The following is an 18,919-nucleotide window of genomic DNA, read 5'->3' on the forward strand; positions in this document are numbered from 1 at the left end:
TACTACTACTACTATTACTACTACTACTACTACTATTACTACTACTACTACTACTATTACTACTACTACTACTACTATTACTACTACTACTACTACTACTACTACTACTACTGCTGCTGCTGCTGCTGCTACTACTACTATTACTACTTGGTTAAGAATATATGAAAGTCATATATTTGAACTGCGGATAAAGACGTTAATGAAAGTGATCCTCGCAGTAATGTGCACTACTTAGGCAGTAGTGAATTTATTATATTTTTTTATAATATAATAAATATATATATATAATATATATTTTTCACTACTGCCTAAGTAGTGCACATTACTGCGAGGATCACTTTCATTAACGTCTTTATCCGCAGTTCAAATATATGACTTTCATATATTCTTAACCATTTATTCATCACTTCACGGGTTTATTTAGAACCAACTTCATGACCAGCTCCCAGTTGGCTTGTTAGCTCAATTGGTAGAGCGCTGCACCGGTATCGCAGAGGTCATGGGTTCAAATCCCGTACAGGCCTGAATTTTTTTCAGGCCTTATTTTCACTACTGCCTAAGTAGTGCACATTACTGCGAGGATCACTTTCATTAACGTACTATTACTACTACTACTACTAATAATAACACTAATAATAACAACAAGGTAATTTAGTGTTAACAACTGAGTTAATAACGTAAATTGGCCACCGTAGAGAGTTTAAGGCTGTCAGAGCGTCTGGAGGAATTGTGGGTTGTGTGCAGGTTTATATACAGAAATTGGAGCTACGCTATTGGTGGAAATATGGTGACGAGAAAACAAGAATAAATTATTTGAATGAAAAGCGCTTGTTGATACCGGGGGATTAAGAGTGCCGATTTAAAAGAAAAATTTTTGTTTTAGAGTTTTGCGGCCTTCCGATCTGCCTAGATATAGGGAAAGGCGGCAAACTTCCATACGCTGCTTAGAATGATTAGGGAAATTAATCAATCTTATTTAATCAATTCATCTTCTCCCTAATAAATCATCATCCTGATTAATCAATTAATCATTTCCTTGCATATAAACCCACACGCAATCCACAGTTCTTCCAATCACTCTGACGAAGGGCTAACGCTCGAAACGTCAGTCTTTTAACTCTTGACGGTGGCCAATTTACGTTATCAACTCATTTGTTAACACTCAATTACCCTGTTATGCTCTCTCACCGACGCAGCGCCACAGTTTCTTAAGAAACTTACCCCCTTTGATGAAAATAATAGTTTATCAAGTGTGTATTCATTGCACGCGACTTTTCACCTGTTAACTACAACTAGCTAGTAGTAATGACAAATAGGAATTACACTGACATTGCGAAGTAAAGTAAAATGGAGTTAAAAACTGTAATATATGGCATTTGTAATTAATTTAGTTAACTACTTCTCAGCGGGAATAATTCAACAATCCAAACTTCGCCTTCGGCGCATAATTTATGCATATGTACGTATGTAGAGATATATAACAGTTAGCAACAAACCTACCCTCAAAAAGTTTCTAAATCAACGCTACCTTGGATTCCTCCTTGAAAGTTATAGGTTATGACAATGGTTCCACACCCCTCGTAGTCTGGTAACGATTTAAGTGACTTAATTCTCCAAGCCATGTATCCAGGAGGCTGGTTTCCTGGAAACAGTTTCTCCTGTGAACACTGTGGGCAAAAACCTATCTTCTCTATAACACAGCTGATACGGTAGTTGCAAAAGTTATGACCGCATAGAAATCTGTAAACAGGATTTTGAGGCTGATTCATACATAGGGTGCAGTCTGGAAAGCTCATCTCATGCTGTTTAATCATTTTGAGGAGTGGGCCGGACCTTAAGTAAAAAATAAAAAAAAAGATTGGCATTCGAATCATCACTAACTGCTTCAGTAGAGTGTATTTCAGCAAGACGTTTGGCTTCTTCCGTCACAGCCATACCAGGTGAAAATGCATTAGTATTATCATAAGTGATACTTCCTCCTATCTTAACATTATTGACGTTGGTGTCATGCTCAATGTTCTGGGTATTAGCTTCTACCTTTGGTTTTCCTCTCTCACCTGGTTCATCCAGAAAATAAATAGCAAGAACGCCTTTCCCTCTATCAAAGGATGGTTTAGATGTGGTGTTCCCGCCTTCTTCTTTGGAGCTTTTTGGAGCATTTAAACCTTGTTCACTCTCAATGCCATACGCTGGAACTTCCATGTTTGGTGCTTCAATGCCCGTTGGGGTATGTAATTCACTCTTGTTATCTTATTCAAAGGCTTTCGAAATCTGGCCACGGGGATTGTTATTGCCCATACTTGGTTGATCTCCCTGTGGAAATTTAGCTTCGTTATTTTCCTTCGTATGGCCTTCGGGTGAATCCCCGCTCCTTTTTCCTGATGGCAACGGCAGCTTGTTGACATTGCAGCTAATGTTGGAGGGCTTATATGGCTCTCCCTCGTTGCTTACTGCGTCTTTTTGAGTCGTCATTTGAGAGGTGTAACATTTCAAAAACTTTTCATTAAAGACGTTGATTTTTTCGTCGTCAATAACGTATGACTATGCGAATTTCACGAAGAGTACTGAATTCGGCTTCAACGCTGGAGCTGAATTCTTCCACTTCTTCAAACAATACTTGTGCGCAAATATCACTTTGGTAAAAGGAGAGCTTCACTCGATTGATCGGACTCTGGCTGAGTACTGGTGCTGAGGGTATATTCTAGGAACTGTTATTGCTTTTTGTATTTCTCTGACCACGCCTTGTACCTTTACGGTCACCTGGCAGTAGTCCAAGGGTTTCCTTCGAGACCTGCACTGTAACAGAAATATTATTTTCTTCCACAAAGACGACTAAGTTGTTTTCATCCACCTCAATGATCGCATTATTTTCATATTCCATGAAGCATACGTCCTTGGTGACTTGTCCCCGGGCGCCCTCTGTTGTCACTGGATGAATTTCTTCTTGGAAAGCAATTTCTCTCCAAAGATTTTGTTTCAGGACATTCAGTGATTTGACGACATGTCAGACAACTCAGTTTTCCTCTGGCCTGTTGATTGAGCCAATCTTCCAGAGACGATTTGGAGAAAGTATAAAGACATATAAGTATTTTCAGCTCCCAAGTTTCATTAAACTGTTCCTGGCAAATACAGCATTCTAACTCTCTTTTGACATCGTCGAAAAAGCTTCAGCCACCAGCCGCCATGAGTTTTCTTAGACTCACGCCTCGTCGACCAAAAAGACAGTGCTGTCCTGAGACGGGCATCGACGAAGAGTTGATATCAAATACAGGTATATTAACGTTAACCAGTTGTAGGAAGTAAAAAAAAACCTGTCACAAAAAAGGTATAAATAATTTTTTTAATATTTTCCTGTTCTAACAAAGAAGATGCCGCATTGAATACCCGGAAATCGTATAGAGTCCAGTTTCCTTTTCCCAGGACAGACAAAGCGTCAAAATTTGCCAATGCAGGGAAACAAAAAGACAGTTTTCTGTCTTTTTGGTAAATAGATGAAGCTGCTAGCGCACTTACAAACTTGTCGATTGTTTGTTCTGTTAAAAAATGAATATATAGATATGAGTAGATAAAAAACAACAAAATTTCTGGAAACGTCCAAGCACCAAAAAATAAAGGGATGAAACGTAGAATGTTTTTAAGTGTTTTTTTTCTGCTTTTTTTTTTTTTTTTTCATATTACAACCAGTTATTTGTTGGGGAATGGATAAAGAGTTTTCAAAAGTATAATTTCCAACCAGAAGCCGGCACGAATTGAAGATGATATTTCACCCTTAATCGCCATTAGCCCATTTCCACCCTGATACTGGTTTGTACTACTATTAATTGAGCTACTCAGTCCAAACTGAAATTTTTACACTAGAATCATGATCGGATTACTAAACAGGAATGAAACACACTAAAATTTTCCTTGTTCTCAACGTGTGGCTTCGTAGCTCAGTTGGCTGTAGCATTCAGTCATCATCTACGAGGCTCTGGTACGAATCCCGTCCAAGCCTCGCATTTTTCAGGCTTCTTTTCTGCTATTGCTTAAATTGCAGTTCACTTGCGCGGATCTTTTCTGCACTTCAAGAAAAAAACCCCCCCTACCTTTCTTTTCATGATGGTGGACCAGCACTTCAATGTTTTAATGCCAGGTCAACTTCATCTCATTCGGAGTTTTGGTGGTACTTTCAGAAGTGCGCCAAGAGTTAATTCATATCAAACTCATGGGGGTACAAATAGTCTTAACATGAATATAGTGACCACGCCCACTTCAACGTCCCACTCAAATCGAGTGTAATTTTCGAATGTTTTACCATCGTGCGGATTCTCTACGGAAAAAGGACTCAATATACTTCTGAAAAATTCTTTTAAAAATTCGCCACGGAGAGCATGCGCTTTACGTGGGGTTAGTGGTCGCGTACACCTGGAACCGAGAAAAACAAATGTTCGTCGCGCTGGGGAAAGAGTTTGATACGTTCTACACTCAGCGACCTTTCTTCTTCTATTTTGCTCTTGTTTAAAGGCGATACCAATAAGGAGTATGTTATGATTCCACAGCGGCCTGATTCAAGGAATCTTAGGGATGATTTGATACAATTAAAAAAAAACAACAACTCACCTCTCGACACCAAAAAAAGAACCTGACTTCGCTTGAGTGACAAACTTTACAATAGTAAACAAACAACGGTATCAAAATAAATGTTCTCTCCTGTAAAGCAAGATGGAAAGCGAAACAAGGGGAAAACAAACATCACCAATGAACTTCAAACCACAGCGCTCAAACGAGCTTCACACAGGAGTTAGCTGGGAAGCAAAAAGGACGCAAGTGAAAACAAATTACAGCGAGCTATTGTAAATAGCAGGCAGACATATAACGATAACAACATCAACAATACGGAAGTGTAGTTTTCCGCTCAAAGTTTATTGTTGGAAGCTATGAAAACGCACGAAGGTTCGTTTTTAATTTTCCAGGACAACAATCAGTTTTAAACTTAAAGATTATATAATCATATTGGAAGTGACTAAGGGATCGGTGATCATTGATCGCCAGAGATGAGAAGGAGGGCGGGGAACGAGAGGATTTTGGTGGCGTTATGATCAAATTTACCTGATCTCCCCCTTCTCAATGGTAGTTAATTGGAAGTCAGTATTCTATTGTCCCCTTTTTTTACTCTGTAGGCGACGACCAAGAGATTGTTAACAGGTAATAATCTCTTGGGACGACTGATCCCTCTCCGTTACCCCTGCTTAAGAAAGAAAATATGGGGTCAGAGAGAGGCTCCTGGATCGGCCATCGGCGGGAAATTTTTAATCCGGTGAAGTTATTTATAGAAAGTCTTTCGAACTCTGTCTTATTGAAAATCCAGCTAAAGGCTGAGTTAAATCTTATATTTTGGTAAAATAAATATAGGAGTGATCGACCGAAAATGAGTTTTCTTTGATGAACACGACTCCACAAGACATTAAGGGATATCCGAAAACCGAGAATTCAACGTGCAGACGCCCGAGGAAACGTGAGTTTCTAAATGATTAAAAATGCCTTTAGGGAAGGCGACACGTCGCAGACGACGTTCAGATTTTCTCTAACTGTCCCCTCATTTTCTCTTTTTAGATCTAATCGATGATTACACCAGGGCTTTTTTCGCACGAGATTTGTAGAATAACGAAGCAACAGCCCAAAGCCGCGACGCAAGATTATTGGAAATAAAGGTAACTTCGGTTACACGATAACAGCAATTTTATGTATATATATATGACCATTATTTCTAACCTTTTTCAGTACACCTAGGAAATCATGGTTTAAATCATATGATTTAAAAAAACACAATTGACGTAACTGCGGACCTACAAAGGCCTTGCGTCATGTAACCTTTCTGAAGTAATCAGTATTCACAGAAAAGCCACTGCAAGCTAAAATATTTCCTGGCTATTAATGTGACATTTGTTTTGTGCCTCAAACCACTAAAACTCTTTTAAATGGGGCTGTAGTTTGAAAGAATTTCTAGGTAAACAAAAGCATAAATCCTCAAGCAAGTAGAAATAAAATGTAGATAAAAACGGTTAACCAGGGTTCCAAGCAAAACCATTTTCAGGCTCTTCAAATATTCGCGACTAACAGCTCCTAAAATGGTCGCCAGATGTGAAATGTTGGTCAGCAAAAAAAAAAAAGGAAAAAGGGAAAAGTTTCTGTAATACTACATAGCGCACTATACCACTGATCATACCGCTCAGGTCATTGGAGTACGCAGTGTGGGTGGCATTCGCAATGTTTGGAAATCCATGCGACATCATAAGACGCAATACTCGTACAAAAACCAAGAAAGAGCCAAACATTTATGAAAGAAAACGACGCAGTATGAATATTATTTTATAAAAATTTTGATCCCACGTTGACTTTAGACCACAGAAAATAATTTATAAAAGCGTTAAAACTTGCGATATGATTGCCGAACGCATGTTTCCAAGTTGGCGGCTCAAACAGTTAAAGTCAGACACCAAACCAAATCACTTATAGCACCGTTCCGAAGTATTGAAAGAAAAAAAAAGACCAAACCTGGGGACCAGTCAATATTTATCGTTGGAGGGGGGGAGGGGTGAAAGAGGATTTGAGGGGGGGGGGTCACAGAGTTTTCAGGAAGAACAGAAGGAGGATCAAACGTCACCAACTGAGTATAAAGTGCAGGACAATTGCAGGTGAACTGTCATTGAGAGGGGAATTTTATCGTGACAAAAACAAAATCCTCCACCTTCCGCCCCAAGGGATAAATAATACTGATCCCTTACGTAAAATGGCTTTGTTTAGAGCGTTATTCAAGAAAAATTTCAATTTCAAAGAAACTGGTAAATTGATTGATTAACTACTGAGTTATACTTGTAAGACGGCGTCTTCAACGATTCCTATCTTGGCAAGCTGCTTCTTTACTCGGTCAAGGTAAGTGGAATCTGGATAACCATGGCTGTAGAGGAAATAAAGGAGTCATTAGGGTTGAAGACATCACGCCTCTTTAAATAACTGTTAAAAAAAATTATATATATATATATATGTTTCAGAGGTGTTGTTGTCGTTCCGTGTGACCGCAACACCATCAAAATCAGTTACAGCTGTATGAACAACACCAAACAGGTCATCGACAACCACAACAAGCGCATCTTACACTCGTCCCACTCATCTTACACGAAAGACAACAAAGGCGGCACAGGAACCAACAAAACATGCAACTGCCGACAAAAGAACAATTGCCCGCTCAATGGTAACTGCCTTCAATCCTCAGTCGTTTATCAAGCCACCGTCACACGGAACGACAACAGCACCTCTGAAACATACATTGGACTCACAGAAACCGACTTCAAAACAAGACACAGAAATCACACCGCATCATTCCGCCACGCCAAGCACAAAAACTCTACCGAACTTAGCAAACACATCTGGCGATTCACGAAACAGGCTTGTCGGGAAATGTAGTTGGGTCCTTTTTTCCTCTCATAATATTTATTCTGCTCTGCTTAAACGTATTGAGCACTGTTCCACGCGAAAATCGACTTGCAGACTTCCTATATATATATATATATATTCATGTCCAAATTGAGCACTCTACTAGGATGAGTCATTGCTGTTAGCATTATGCGCGCTCACTAGTTTATCTAGTTTGAGCACTCTGGCATGGCTTAGGTGATCCCACATGTGTGAGATCACTTGGGGTAGCTATATTGACTTACCTCCATCCTAGCATCAGCACTGCACTGATGAGGCCCAGAAGGCCGAAACAGTACTGTCTGCAGTTAGTTATATATATATATATATATAGGAAGTCTGCAAGTCGATTTTCGCGTGGAACAGTGCTCAATACGTTTAAGCAGAGCAGAATAAATATTATGAGAGCACTCTGGCATGGCTTAGATGATCCCACATATGTGAGATCACTTAAGGTGGCTATATAGTCTTTCCTCCATCCTAGCATCAGCACTGCACTGATGAGGCCCAGAAGGCCGAAACAGTACTGTCTGCAGTTAGATATAGCTCTTTGGCATACAAAGCTTTGCTTTCATGTCCAAATTGAGCACTCTACTAGGATGAGTCATTGCTGCTAGCATTATGCATGCCCACTAGTTTTTCTAGTTTGAGCACTCTGGCATGGCTTAGATGATCCCACATATGTGAGATCACTTGAGGTGGCTATATAGTCTTTCCTCCATCCTAGCATCAGCACTGCACTGATGAGGCCCAGAAGGCCGAAACAGTACTGTCTGCAGTTAGTTATATATATATATATATACCTTCACCTGTTTAATTTTTCTTGGCAACTGCGTTATCTATGATTTTTTAATTCATCTATAATCTTCTTAAAACATTTGTTCTGTAGAGTAATTTGAGAAGTTTTTGGTTGTTGGGAAAACACAAAGGAACTGATGAACCAGTGTTTAAGTGTGAGGAGAAACAATTTCCCATATCCAACACAATGGAACTTCTTGGCGTGACAATCGATGATAAATTAAATTTTGAAAAGCACATTGCTAAAATATGTAGAAAAGTCAGTCAACAAGTCGCCGTCTTGAAAAGGATGCAGAAAATGTTGTCTTTTGAGACTAGAAGGGATCTTTATAAAGCTTTCATTTTACCACACTTTAATTACTACTCCGAAACGTGGCACTTCTGTAATAAAAAGTAAGCTGACAAGTTAGAGTTGGTGAACAAACGTGCGCTCTGTTTTGTTTTTAGAGATAAGTCCTCGCCTTATGAGGAACTTTGTAAGCGTATCGGTCTCTCAAGTCTTCGTGAACAGCGATTAGCGAAAATATTGTCCACTGTCTTTAAGATATTAGCCAGTGATGCAGGTCCTAAAAGCTTACGTGATCTTATAACAGTAAGGTGCTCCACTTATAACCTTAGGGGCACCACAATACTGGACCTCCCAAAAGTAAAATCAACAACCTTCGGGTTAAGATCATGGAGATATGCTGCATCGAAATTATGGAACGCTTTACCGGACGAGTCTCGAAAGATACAAACATTCACTACTTTTAAAAATTACTTAAAAACATTAGATCTCACGGGACTCTAGTACGGTGAGGATCTATCCTTGATTATATTTACTGTTTTTAATGACTACATTTTATATATTTTACTTGGTGACTACATTGTTTAATTCTTATATTTTAATATTAGCTAGTTCTTAATCTTAATTTATTTAAATTTATATACCTTCACAAGGCTTTATAATTTCCTTTTCTCTTTTTATTTCGTGGCGTACCTGTAAACTAGCTTTTAGCTAAGCGTTCTGACCACGTTAAATAAATTGATTGATTGATTGATTGATTGATTGATTGATTGATTTGGAAAGATGGTTTTAATTCAATTGAAGTTTCCGAGGAAATTGACCGAAAATTTTGGACAGAGAGTGTGTTTTTATTCCTTTACAACTTTAGAGGCACGTTAAACGCGTGCAATACGAGATTACGACATTAATGACAACTTTCCACCAGTAACTATAAAACCAACACTTTCGATGTCATTCTAGCGAAGTCACGTCTTATGAGCGACCAAAATAAGGTTGCTACATAGCGCACAATTGCGCGGAGCATTTACGATATCTTTCCGATAAAAATTACTCTTGAAATATTTAAGAGTCAGCAAAGGTTTAGACGCAGTGTCAGGCGTTTTTCTCTTATTATCTTCTTTTCTTTTGACTGAACTTAAAAGGCAACTTGTGCTTACTTTGCTGCTCCCCCTGATCGATAGATTTTATGTTCAATACCATTACACACGATCTGATTGTCCTCGCCCGTAGCCTGGTATTTACCAATTGTAAACAAGAGTTGGGCGTCAAACGCTCTTTTCAGCAACTGGCAAACTTTTTGTCCTTCAGAGTTTTTCGGAAGGTATGCTGTGAAATATCTTTCACGGTAAGGTTGTCCTTGTGCAGGATGTTGCCATCCTGTGGAGTGAGAAACAAACAAAAACAAAATATTCAAAGAATATCAGAGAAAATTACATGGTGCAAATTTCCACAGGTATTGTATATTGATAACATTTGGATACACTGAAAAAAGTCAAGAAAAGGGAACAACCGACAAAACCTGAGTATGTCTATCCTTTTCCAAACAATTCGTGCCAGCAAGACAACCTAAATACAATTCAGTCATCTTAAGTACATGGCGCTCTGTTTGATAGGTCACGCGATAATTTATGAATAATCCTTACGTCATTTGCAGAAACGTAATTATTCCACCCTAAAAACAACTGAATAAGATTTATTTATTTCATACCCACCTTGAATTCCAGAGGGAAAGTTATAGGTAACGGCAATGGTATAACAATCCTCATACCCACGAACAGACTGTTTCTCTGTCCTCCAACTCATGGTTCCTATTGGTTGGGACCTCTCACAGACACACCACTCATTTTTGCAGACAAAAACGTCATTCGAAGTGTGATGAACACAAGACTGGCAGAAAGTGTGTCCACATTTCAGAGGTTCAACAAGTTCTTGGCATGAGTTGTGACATACTGAACAAAGTGGCTCGACAGCTTGGTAACCCCTTGTAGTTGCTTGACTTCCTTGCGACTGGTCTGGAATTTAAAGGGAATTTTTAGTCCAGAGACAAAACTTTACCGAAGACAAGCAGATAAGTGTTTTCTTTTAAAAAATGACGAAGAATTAATGGGAAGACCTTAAACTATGGGATGAGAACTACTGATACGTAAGTTCGAGGGTATGTTTGACTTGCTACTTATAAAGGGAATTAAAATGATCAACAAACATACAACGGCAGCCACAATTTGACATATGATACTGATTCAAATGACGATAAAAAAAATCATCATTACATATTCTACCTTCGTCCCTCTCTGTTGGAGACGCCTCACGTGAGGATACCCCTGGCTCCTCCTCTTTTCTTGTGTTCTGTCCAGGTCCTTGAGTTGTACCCGCGGCTGATGATGGCACACCAATCGGTGCATTCACTTTGCCTGATGCTGATGCACTTTTAGGATCTGGTGTGATTTCAAGTGGTATTTGTATATCCCTTTCTGACTGATCTGGAATTTTAAGGAAATTTTTAGTCCAGAGACATAACTTTACCGACGACAAGAAATTAATTGCTTTCTTTTACAAAATGACGAAGAATTGACGGGAAGACCTTAAACTATGGGATGAGAACAACTGATTCGTAAGTTCGAGGGTATGGTATCATTGATTCAGTATAGCTATCTTGAGTACTCTTACGTTTTTCATTAAGTAAGTCGTCATCAATCCTTGGGTGACCTCTTCCCTTGTTAGTGGAAAATGGGCTCTCTCCTTCCTCACTGGATGGACGTTTCTGAGTTGCCATTTCATTTTGCGACTTTTGTTTCGGGTAGTAACGGTTAATGAATTCTCTACGGAAGACCTCAGTAGTTTCTGTATCGATGATAACGACGCGTATGTCACGGAGAGTGCTACATTCTGCATCTATACTTGTGCTAAACTCTTCAATCGCTCGAAAAATTGCCCCAGCACAGACTTCTTTTGGCATACCACAATTGCCTGAGCTGATGGCTGGAAGGGCTACAGAGGAAAGCCGAAGTTGCACAGCAAGTCGGAGACAATTTATGCATGCCATTCGAAGAACTGTCACAGCGACGCTCTTATCTGCATAGGCTGACAAGTCTGGCCCAACTGTGTGGATTATATAATGACTAGCCATTTGCCCACCCCGGGTGAAAACAGCTTCACCAGGTTGTAGCGGAACATTACGATGAGACATAACATACTGAGAATCATGTATTATTTGACTCCCTCCTTTTTTCACAATTGCCCCACCTACACCTTGAGAATGTTGAAGCCATGCGTTAGCTGGGTTGACAATGGCATGGACTTGCTCATCAGTTATGTCTCCCTGGTATAAAGATAATCTAACGTTATTTGTCAAAGTCTGCTGAAGGATCTTAGGTAATGGCTGTTCATGATGGTGAGACGAATGACGTATGTTCCTTTGACCATGCCTTGGATTGTCGCCCCTGATTTTTGACATTCCAAGCATTTTTTTAAGAGCCTTTACTGAGCTCTTTAGATGAATTTCCTCGCTGTAAACGATTAACCGACCTTCTACTTTCTCAATGACGACGGGATGTTTGCTCTCCACGAATGCAATCGACTCCTTGATTTTTCCATCATCGTGGATGTCTTTTATATCAACCACTTGGCGCTTCATGGACTGATGAATGGTTTGGTACAAATCAATGAAAGCATTGCATCCTTCTTGATAGCGTGTTCCTTCGGTTAGAGGTGTTGGTTTGATCTTAACTCGAGCTTCATTTTCAGCCCAAACTATCTTCAAGTGGCTTGCCCTCTCTATTTGTTCAAGCTTTTCCTTGTGTACCCTTTTGAATAATTTCATGAACTTTGGCTCAGTTTCAAAGGTGCACTCCTCAACAATCCCCTGGGAGTCTTTCTTGGCCTGCTTAAAATTTTCAGCAGAATTTTGCAGAGTCTTCAAGGCATCTTTTCCTTGCACCATTCTTTCCTCCTTAAACAGCAGGCCTGGACGCTGAAGAAAATATTCTTGCACATATCTATGAGCAATTTCTAGTTGATTAATCGATCCGACGAGAACAAATCCATTATGACCCTTGCCTTGCCATGATACGTCAACCTTTTTCTTCACCATTTCGAGCAGGTTTTCTGACATCCCAGGTGACATCGTGTCGAAACTCACAAAGGCGGCAACGTGCGAGAAAATCTGTTCACGTCAGAAATAAAGGAGGTAACTTTCTAAAGAAACTGCGGTGCTGCGTCGGTTGGTGGTGTGACAAGATAATTTGATTTTATCAACTGAATTGATAATGTAAATTGATCACCGTGAAGAATTTCTATAGCTGACTTTTCGAGCATTAGCGTGTTGTCAGAGCGAATAACGAAGAGCTAATGCTCGAAACATCAGCTTTAGAAACTCTTTACGGTGGCCAATTTACATTATCATGTCAGAAATAGGCGTGTCCGATTGAGATTGTATTTTTTGTCATTTCAAGTTGAATTCTGCAACTGAGCCACGAAAGGACTACAAACGATTCACAAAGGGAAGAAAAAGGGGATAGAAAATATTTAAAGAGAAAAAGAGCGAATAGAAAATGAAAAACTGAATGAAAACGTTCTTCTTCTCATTACCCAGGCTCCTTCGTTGGCTTATCTTGTTGAATAAAGAGGCTGTAATCAATCTAAAAAATCATTTGCTTTATTCCCTAGTTTGGTGTAACACTAACAGTTCAAACGAAACGATCAGAGGGAAGAGGGCAAAGGCTATGGTAGTAAAAATAAATTTCAGTTAATGGACATTTACTGGTTAATAAACATATCTTTTCAATTACCTCCTACTATCTTTACGGACTATCTTTAAATCATTACCTCTTGGGTATGGTCAGCTGATATTCTCCCTGTATTGTATGGTCTAAGATCCACCTCTTTGCCTCCAAGCATATGAGGGCGCTTTAATACCCCGTCAGCGACTAATAAAGAAGAAAAAGACGATAGTGATGTTCCATTGTCTTGAATTTAATTTTTATAACAAAACAGACAACAAAATACCCCAAAATACAGGTTCTATCTCCTGCCTGTTTAACTAAGACTACAAAAAAAAAAAAAAAAAGCAAGGATGACAGTCTTATTTCCTCGTTATATATAGACACATTGTCACAGTCCTAAAGTTAATTTAAGAAAAGAAACAAGTGAAAGAATGGATTTGAAATATTATAAAAATTTAGCATGTACAGTAACCTATTTAAACATATTCACCAATGTTTTAATAATAAGTGCTGATCATTCGGCAGGGAAACCACAGAAGGGTGATATCTTCGATGTTTCTTTTTTATTCGGCACAAGTTATATAAAGTTTAAAATTTCACGTCAAAAATCCTCTTATTGTAAAACGTAAAATTTCCCTCCCTTCTGCTGTGTCCGAAATATTTTCGGAATGGGCTAGGAAAGATTGTTTCCCGCAGCTGGATACTTTTTGCTGATTGCCATCGTTAACTGAAGAATGTCAAGCTCAGACAAAGTTTGGTTTGATATTTTGTTCAGCAACTCACGCAAACGAGCGTTTTCTACCTGCATTTCCAAGTTCGCTTCTCTCTGGCTACACCCTTGATAACCTGACTGGACACGGCCGCGGAAGAGACTTTGGCATGAGGTCAATATTCTCTCTACCACGAGTGTTGCGGTAGATTAATATACAATACTACAATGTTTTGCTGGGTGATGTCGCTAAACTTCTGGAAAAAAAGGAAAAGCCCGCAAGATTCGGGCTTCGTGGTCAATTTCACCGCATCTCTTCCCCTTCGATAGCATTTTAGGGAAAATAATCCAAGCTTAAGAGCTCACAGCAAACCCTGCAGAATATTCAAATTTTGTCTATTGTTTATCTGTTTTAGTCTCACCTCGCTGTTTGATTGCTTGATCGGAACAATAGATTAAGGCGAGGTGTCACTGTAGAGGTGTCACTGTAGTGGTGTCACTGTGGTCACTACTGTACCCACATCTCCTCCGCGGCCGTGTTCAATGTGGTTATTAAGAGCAGAGCCAGAGAGATGCGGACTTGGAAATGCAGGTAGAAAACGCTCGTTTTCAGCGACATGCACGGGAGTTTGGTATTGAGGCATGTCTCAGGGTGCAGTAATCTTAGAAAACCTGAGAAAAATACCGAACGGGAGGATTTTCGGGGCGCAAACCACCTCTGCGTGGACAACGGTCGAAATTGGAGTGTGCAGCCTCAACTTCGTCTTTTGACAGGAATAAAAGTGATGGAAAGCAAGCTTAAAACAGCAGAAATCGCCAGAAACTACAACGGACACCCAAGATATGAGTAAGTTTTTTTGATTTTACGTGTAAAATGTTCGTATTTCGAAATGTATATCGTTGTAAATCGACCATATTTCGTTCCTATAAGAGAAGGTAACGCCTTATAGGGCGTAAATCGCTGGTTCTTGAAAGAGTCAAAGGATCCTGACGTTCCCACATCAATTAGTATCAACCACACAAAGAGAGATTTATTTTAGAACGAACAAACGAAAACGCTTAAGTCACCACAGGCGGCCCAAGCTCCAGCTGTGTTATGATCATCTTGCGCAATGACAGTCATGGCGGAATTATAAGAGTTTGTATGGGAATATTTACGACCGCTCTAAAGAATAAAAAAATACGACAAATTCTCAAAAAAAATACCTCACCTTACTTCCACAGTGTATTGCTTGTCATTTGGCCGCTTATTTTGATGAAAAGAACGCATTTTAGCGAGTTGACCATTTCGAGGTTTTAAACGTACGTAAGAAAAGGCTTTACTTATAATATGTTTTAATATTCTCAACGGTTCCTCAAGTAACCTAACACTGAGTCACACAACGCGTGACGCTTTCATGAATTAATCGTTTACTTTTTCTCGAGACGTGAGCTTGGGCCGCGTGTGGTGTTAGCGAGCTATCTTCGTTATATCACAGGTTAAATACCGAACGAGCCGAACCTAATACACCTTGAATAAAATAATAAGAAAGGTGCGGAGTCTAAGGCCTAGTTCAAACGTCGATCTCATGTACCGAACCTAATTGCAATTTGGGTGGACTCGAATAATTAAGAGCGGCAGTTGATTCAAACGTCTATACAAATCTGCCGATCCTAATTGATTCAAACGTGGATCTTTACATGTACTTAATAGAAACGTTAGGTTCGGTACATGTAAAGATCGACGTTTGAACTAGGCCTAAGGCCTAGTTCAAACGTCGATCTTTACATGTACCGAACCTAATTGCAATTTGGGTCGACTCGAATAATTAAGAGCGGCAGTTGATTTAAACGTCTATACAAATCTGCCGATCCTAATTGATTCAAACGTCGATCTTTACATGTACTTAAAGGGCATGTAAACCCAAAAATACATGTTTTTCTTATACTATGTAAAAAGTGGCGTAGAAAACGAATTTGAAATTAGTTTTGTCCAATTCGACTTATTTTAGGAGAAAATCAGCATTTTCAACTGAAATTCCATTTCCGGTAAAAACAATAGCGAGAAGTCGTGACGTAAGCGGTGGAACCAAAATATTGCGCAACACATATTCCCCAGTAGAACTGGTGTGGGAGTTCGTGTAAGTAGCGGTAGTTCGGAAGATGTTTTTTCAGAAGATAGCGACTCGAATGCCTTAAGCTTAGTACATGACAGCGCTGGGGATAATCCAGAATCTTCAGGAGAGTCTGGGCCACGTCCTTAACAATATGAGCCGCGTAGGGTTCACCGAAGCGATCCGCACGAAGACAGTACAGAACATGTCGACAGCGATGCGACCGTCTCGGAAACTCAGACTGGTATTTAATTTACTTTGTGATCTATTTGTATTTAACATGAAAATGCAATAAAGCGAGGGTACAATCTAAAGGAATGCAACAGAATTTTTTTAAACTTGAGCTTCTGAGAGTGTTTTATATAAAATTATCAAAGGTGCGAGTGTGGAACTTGTCAACCAATGCCGACAACTCATGAAAGTGTTTGTTGTACGGAAATCGGGCAATTGTAACAAAATGGCCTGAAACCCAGATAAGTTGTATCACTGAGCATCCAGGTTTTCATTCAATTTGCCTCGATTTCTGGGTGCTGGAGACGGCCAAGTACGCTTACAGGCAGCAGCAAAGCACAGATAATCACACCGGAAACGACTGAGCTAAATATTTTCTGTTTCATCTGTTTTGTTACATTTTGAGATCGATTTACTTGAGTTGTTTCTGCCATTGATTTAATAATACAGTACTAGAGCTGGTTGTTTTTCGCTTCTTTCCTGGCAGGAAATTTCGCTAAATTGCCTACAGATAGCTTGTTTGTTGGTGTTGGGGATATCTCGGCAAACACTTTAGGGTCGCTGTGCTATCTTGTGCGGTAAACAATATCCTTCATCTCAGAAGCATTTCCATCGATAAACAAGTTGTATCATGTACATTTCCTTGTGTGGTCTTCATAATTATCCAACCCTGTTTGTGTTTGCTTCGATTTGAAATATTGAAAAGATAGTTTTGCAAGCTGAAATCAGGATCTTTTAAGTTGTACTCAAAATGATGAATATTGTCCTACTGACCTTTGAATGTATTTTCACTGCTGTGAAAACCGCGACACAAATTCTTCTGCTGTTTCTCTGCAGGGTTTCTCAAAGGAAGCACTAAGTGGGGCTGGCATGGATTTTCTTATAGAACATAAGGGTTGATTATGGGATCCTGTATAGAATTCTTTGTATAGAACCGACAAAATTCCAGATCACGTTATTACACACTGATATCAACGAATTCTCTTTCTTTGATACGTGTTTCGAATTCAGGCAAAGGTTCAGACATGTCAGTGTCTTTTACGGGCTCAGCGCTGGCTCCCAAACAACTGACTTCCCCATAATCTTTCATTAGATGAGAAAAAAGATGTTTTTAGAGAACCAATAAAGCTATTGTTGTTTAATTAACGAAACGTTCTCATGTAAATCGATTTTGTACTTTCTCTGTTGACATCTAACTTTTGAAGAGCTCAACTTCTTTCTCAGTTTGGTCAGCCACTTCCGAATCCTCGTCGTCTGCCGACTGTATGGGTTGTTTTTTCGTCTTCCGAATAATTTGCTTCTGGTGAGGCCTGAATCGTCGGTACAGCACCAGGAAGAAAAATGACTGCTACAAACGGCTCGACGAAATCGGCTATTTTCACTTGAACAAATTTCACAAATTGTCGCTTCAAATTTGCGTCATTTGGAAATATTTGCATTGTATGCCCAGTTTTGTTTGAATCAGTACAAAACTGGACGGCACAACGCTTCACCATTACGAAAAAATTGATTATATTGAAGTAAACTGTAAGTAAAAAAATCATGACGAGACCAGCAAACAACGGCTGTAGAAAAGACTCCTTCGTGCCTCACGCGATTATAAAACGAGACTTTGAAGGGTCCACCCGTGACGTCACAGGAAAGATGGCCCCATTCAAGATGGCGAATGTTTCGAATTTGGAAGAGCTTTTACAAAGTGAAAATGGACTTTTGAGAATAAACGAATGGTACCTTTGGTGTACTTGATATATTTACTAGACATCTATGTGAAAAGAAAATGAACGTTTTTTGGGTTTACATGCCCTTTAATAGAAACGTTAGGTTCGGTACATGTAAAGATCGACGTTTGAACTAGGCCTTAGAAACCATAATTCTTTGTGAGCTACGGTCTCGTTCGCGTTCCAGATGTCTCTCATGAGCTCAAAATGTTTTTCTATTTCTTCTTAAAAAGTAACTACCAGCTCCCAACTCATTCAAAAGTCCTCGAATTTACTTCTCAAAACGTAAATTTCGCTATCGGTAAACACTGCCTCAAGGTCATCGGATCTGCTTTTGTTCTCTTGCGAATTCAAGTTGATGAAACAACAAAATACGTAAAGCTGCACAAAATGCCTCGATCAACCTCACTTTAAGTCAAGTTTAATAAGTTTGTAGGAAACAAGGAGTAAACAAAATGAAGCCGGAAGTGATATGACGGTAATCACACTTAGTTTTCACTTTTTCGCTGACTAAGACATGTAAGAGACTAAAGATATAAGTAAATTTTACATTTTATACTACCTTCAGGGTTTTCAAAGACAATGACCACTTCCCCGTCCTTTATCATCCAAATTTCATCGATTTCTCCGCCGCCGTGTTTACTTTTCTGGAAATATATGTGAATTTCATCTTGTGTAATTTCTCGCGGTATGTTCGATATTACTACAGTTCTCGCCAACTTTTCGATGCTCAAATGTCCTAGCTGGGATTTGACTGACTCTGGATGGTCATTCATCTCTGCCATAGTAGTAAATGAAACAAATACTTGCGCGATAATGCTCTATAGGCTGATTAAGTTCCTACAGACGCCACAAAGAGTTTAGTATCGATCACATTTCGTGGAAATAGGAAGAGTGGGACTAGTATTGAG

General features: G+C 39.3%; 2 protein-coding genes and 1 long non-coding RNA gene across 6 annotated transcripts in view; 1 reads left to right on the plus strand and 2 right to left on the minus strand.

Annotated features, from left to right (window-relative positions):
* Window positions 1–4,881: 4,881 nt before the first annotated feature.
* The window catches only part of LOC113674039 (uncharacterized), a 68,682-nt gene continuing 54,644 nt past the window's right edge, over window positions 4,882–18,919 (minus strand). The window contains exons 7-10 of one of the 2 annotated variants that reach the window (XM_089199685.1): window positions 10,816–11,016; window positions 10,249–10,548; window positions 9,694–9,913; window positions 4,882–6,937 (exon numbers count right to left, since the gene is read on the minus strand). In XM_089199685.1, the coding sequence (XP_089055811.1) occupies window positions 6,847–6,937; window positions 9,694–9,913; window positions 10,249–10,548; window positions 10,816–11,016 (812 nt within the window). In that variant the 3' untranslated portion in view covers window positions 4,882–6,846. The remainder of the gene's footprint in view (window positions 6,938–9,693; window positions 9,914–10,248; window positions 10,549–10,815; window positions 11,017–18,919) is intronic. The other variant, XM_089199686.1, reaches the window with a different exon arrangement.
* Window positions 11,043–18,905, minus strand: LOC149047754 (uncharacterized). 2 transcript variants are annotated; one of them, XM_089199692.1, is made up of 3 exons: window positions 18,571–18,905; window positions 13,361–13,461; window positions 11,043–12,698 (listed from the first exon to the last, which is right to left on the minus strand). In XM_089199692.1, the coding sequence occupies exons 1-3, from the start codon at window positions 18,791–18,793 to the stop codon at window positions 11,124–11,126; spliced, it is 1,899 nt and encodes a 632-aa protein (XP_089055818.1). In that variant the 5' UTR covers window positions 18,794–18,905; the 3' UTR covers window positions 11,043–11,123. The 2 variants fall into 2 exon arrangements, with proteins under 2 accessions (XP_089055818.1, XP_089055819.1); XM_089199693.1 differs by lacking the exon at window positions 18,571–18,905 and adding an exon at window positions 14,060–14,173.
* On the plus strand, window positions 16,040–17,436 carry LOC149047755 (uncharacterized). 2 transcript variants are annotated; one of them, XR_016184794.1, is made up of 2 exons: window positions 16,040–16,303; window positions 17,128–17,436. It is a non-coding gene; the product is annotated as an uncharacterized LOC149047755 (long non-coding RNA). The 2 variants fall into 2 exon arrangements; XR_016184795.1 differs by lacking the exon at window positions 17,128–17,436 and adding an exon at window positions 16,437–16,517 and having other exon boundaries at window positions 16,166–16,303.

Source organism: Pocillopora damicornis, chromosome 3 (genome assembly GCF_964200805.1).
Source record: "Pocillopora damicornis chromosome 3, jaPocDami1.2, whole genome shotgun sequence".
In the NCBI taxonomy this organism is placed as follows: domain Eukaryota; kingdom Metazoa; phylum Cnidaria; class Anthozoa; order Scleractinia; family Pocilloporidae; genus Pocillopora; species Pocillopora damicornis.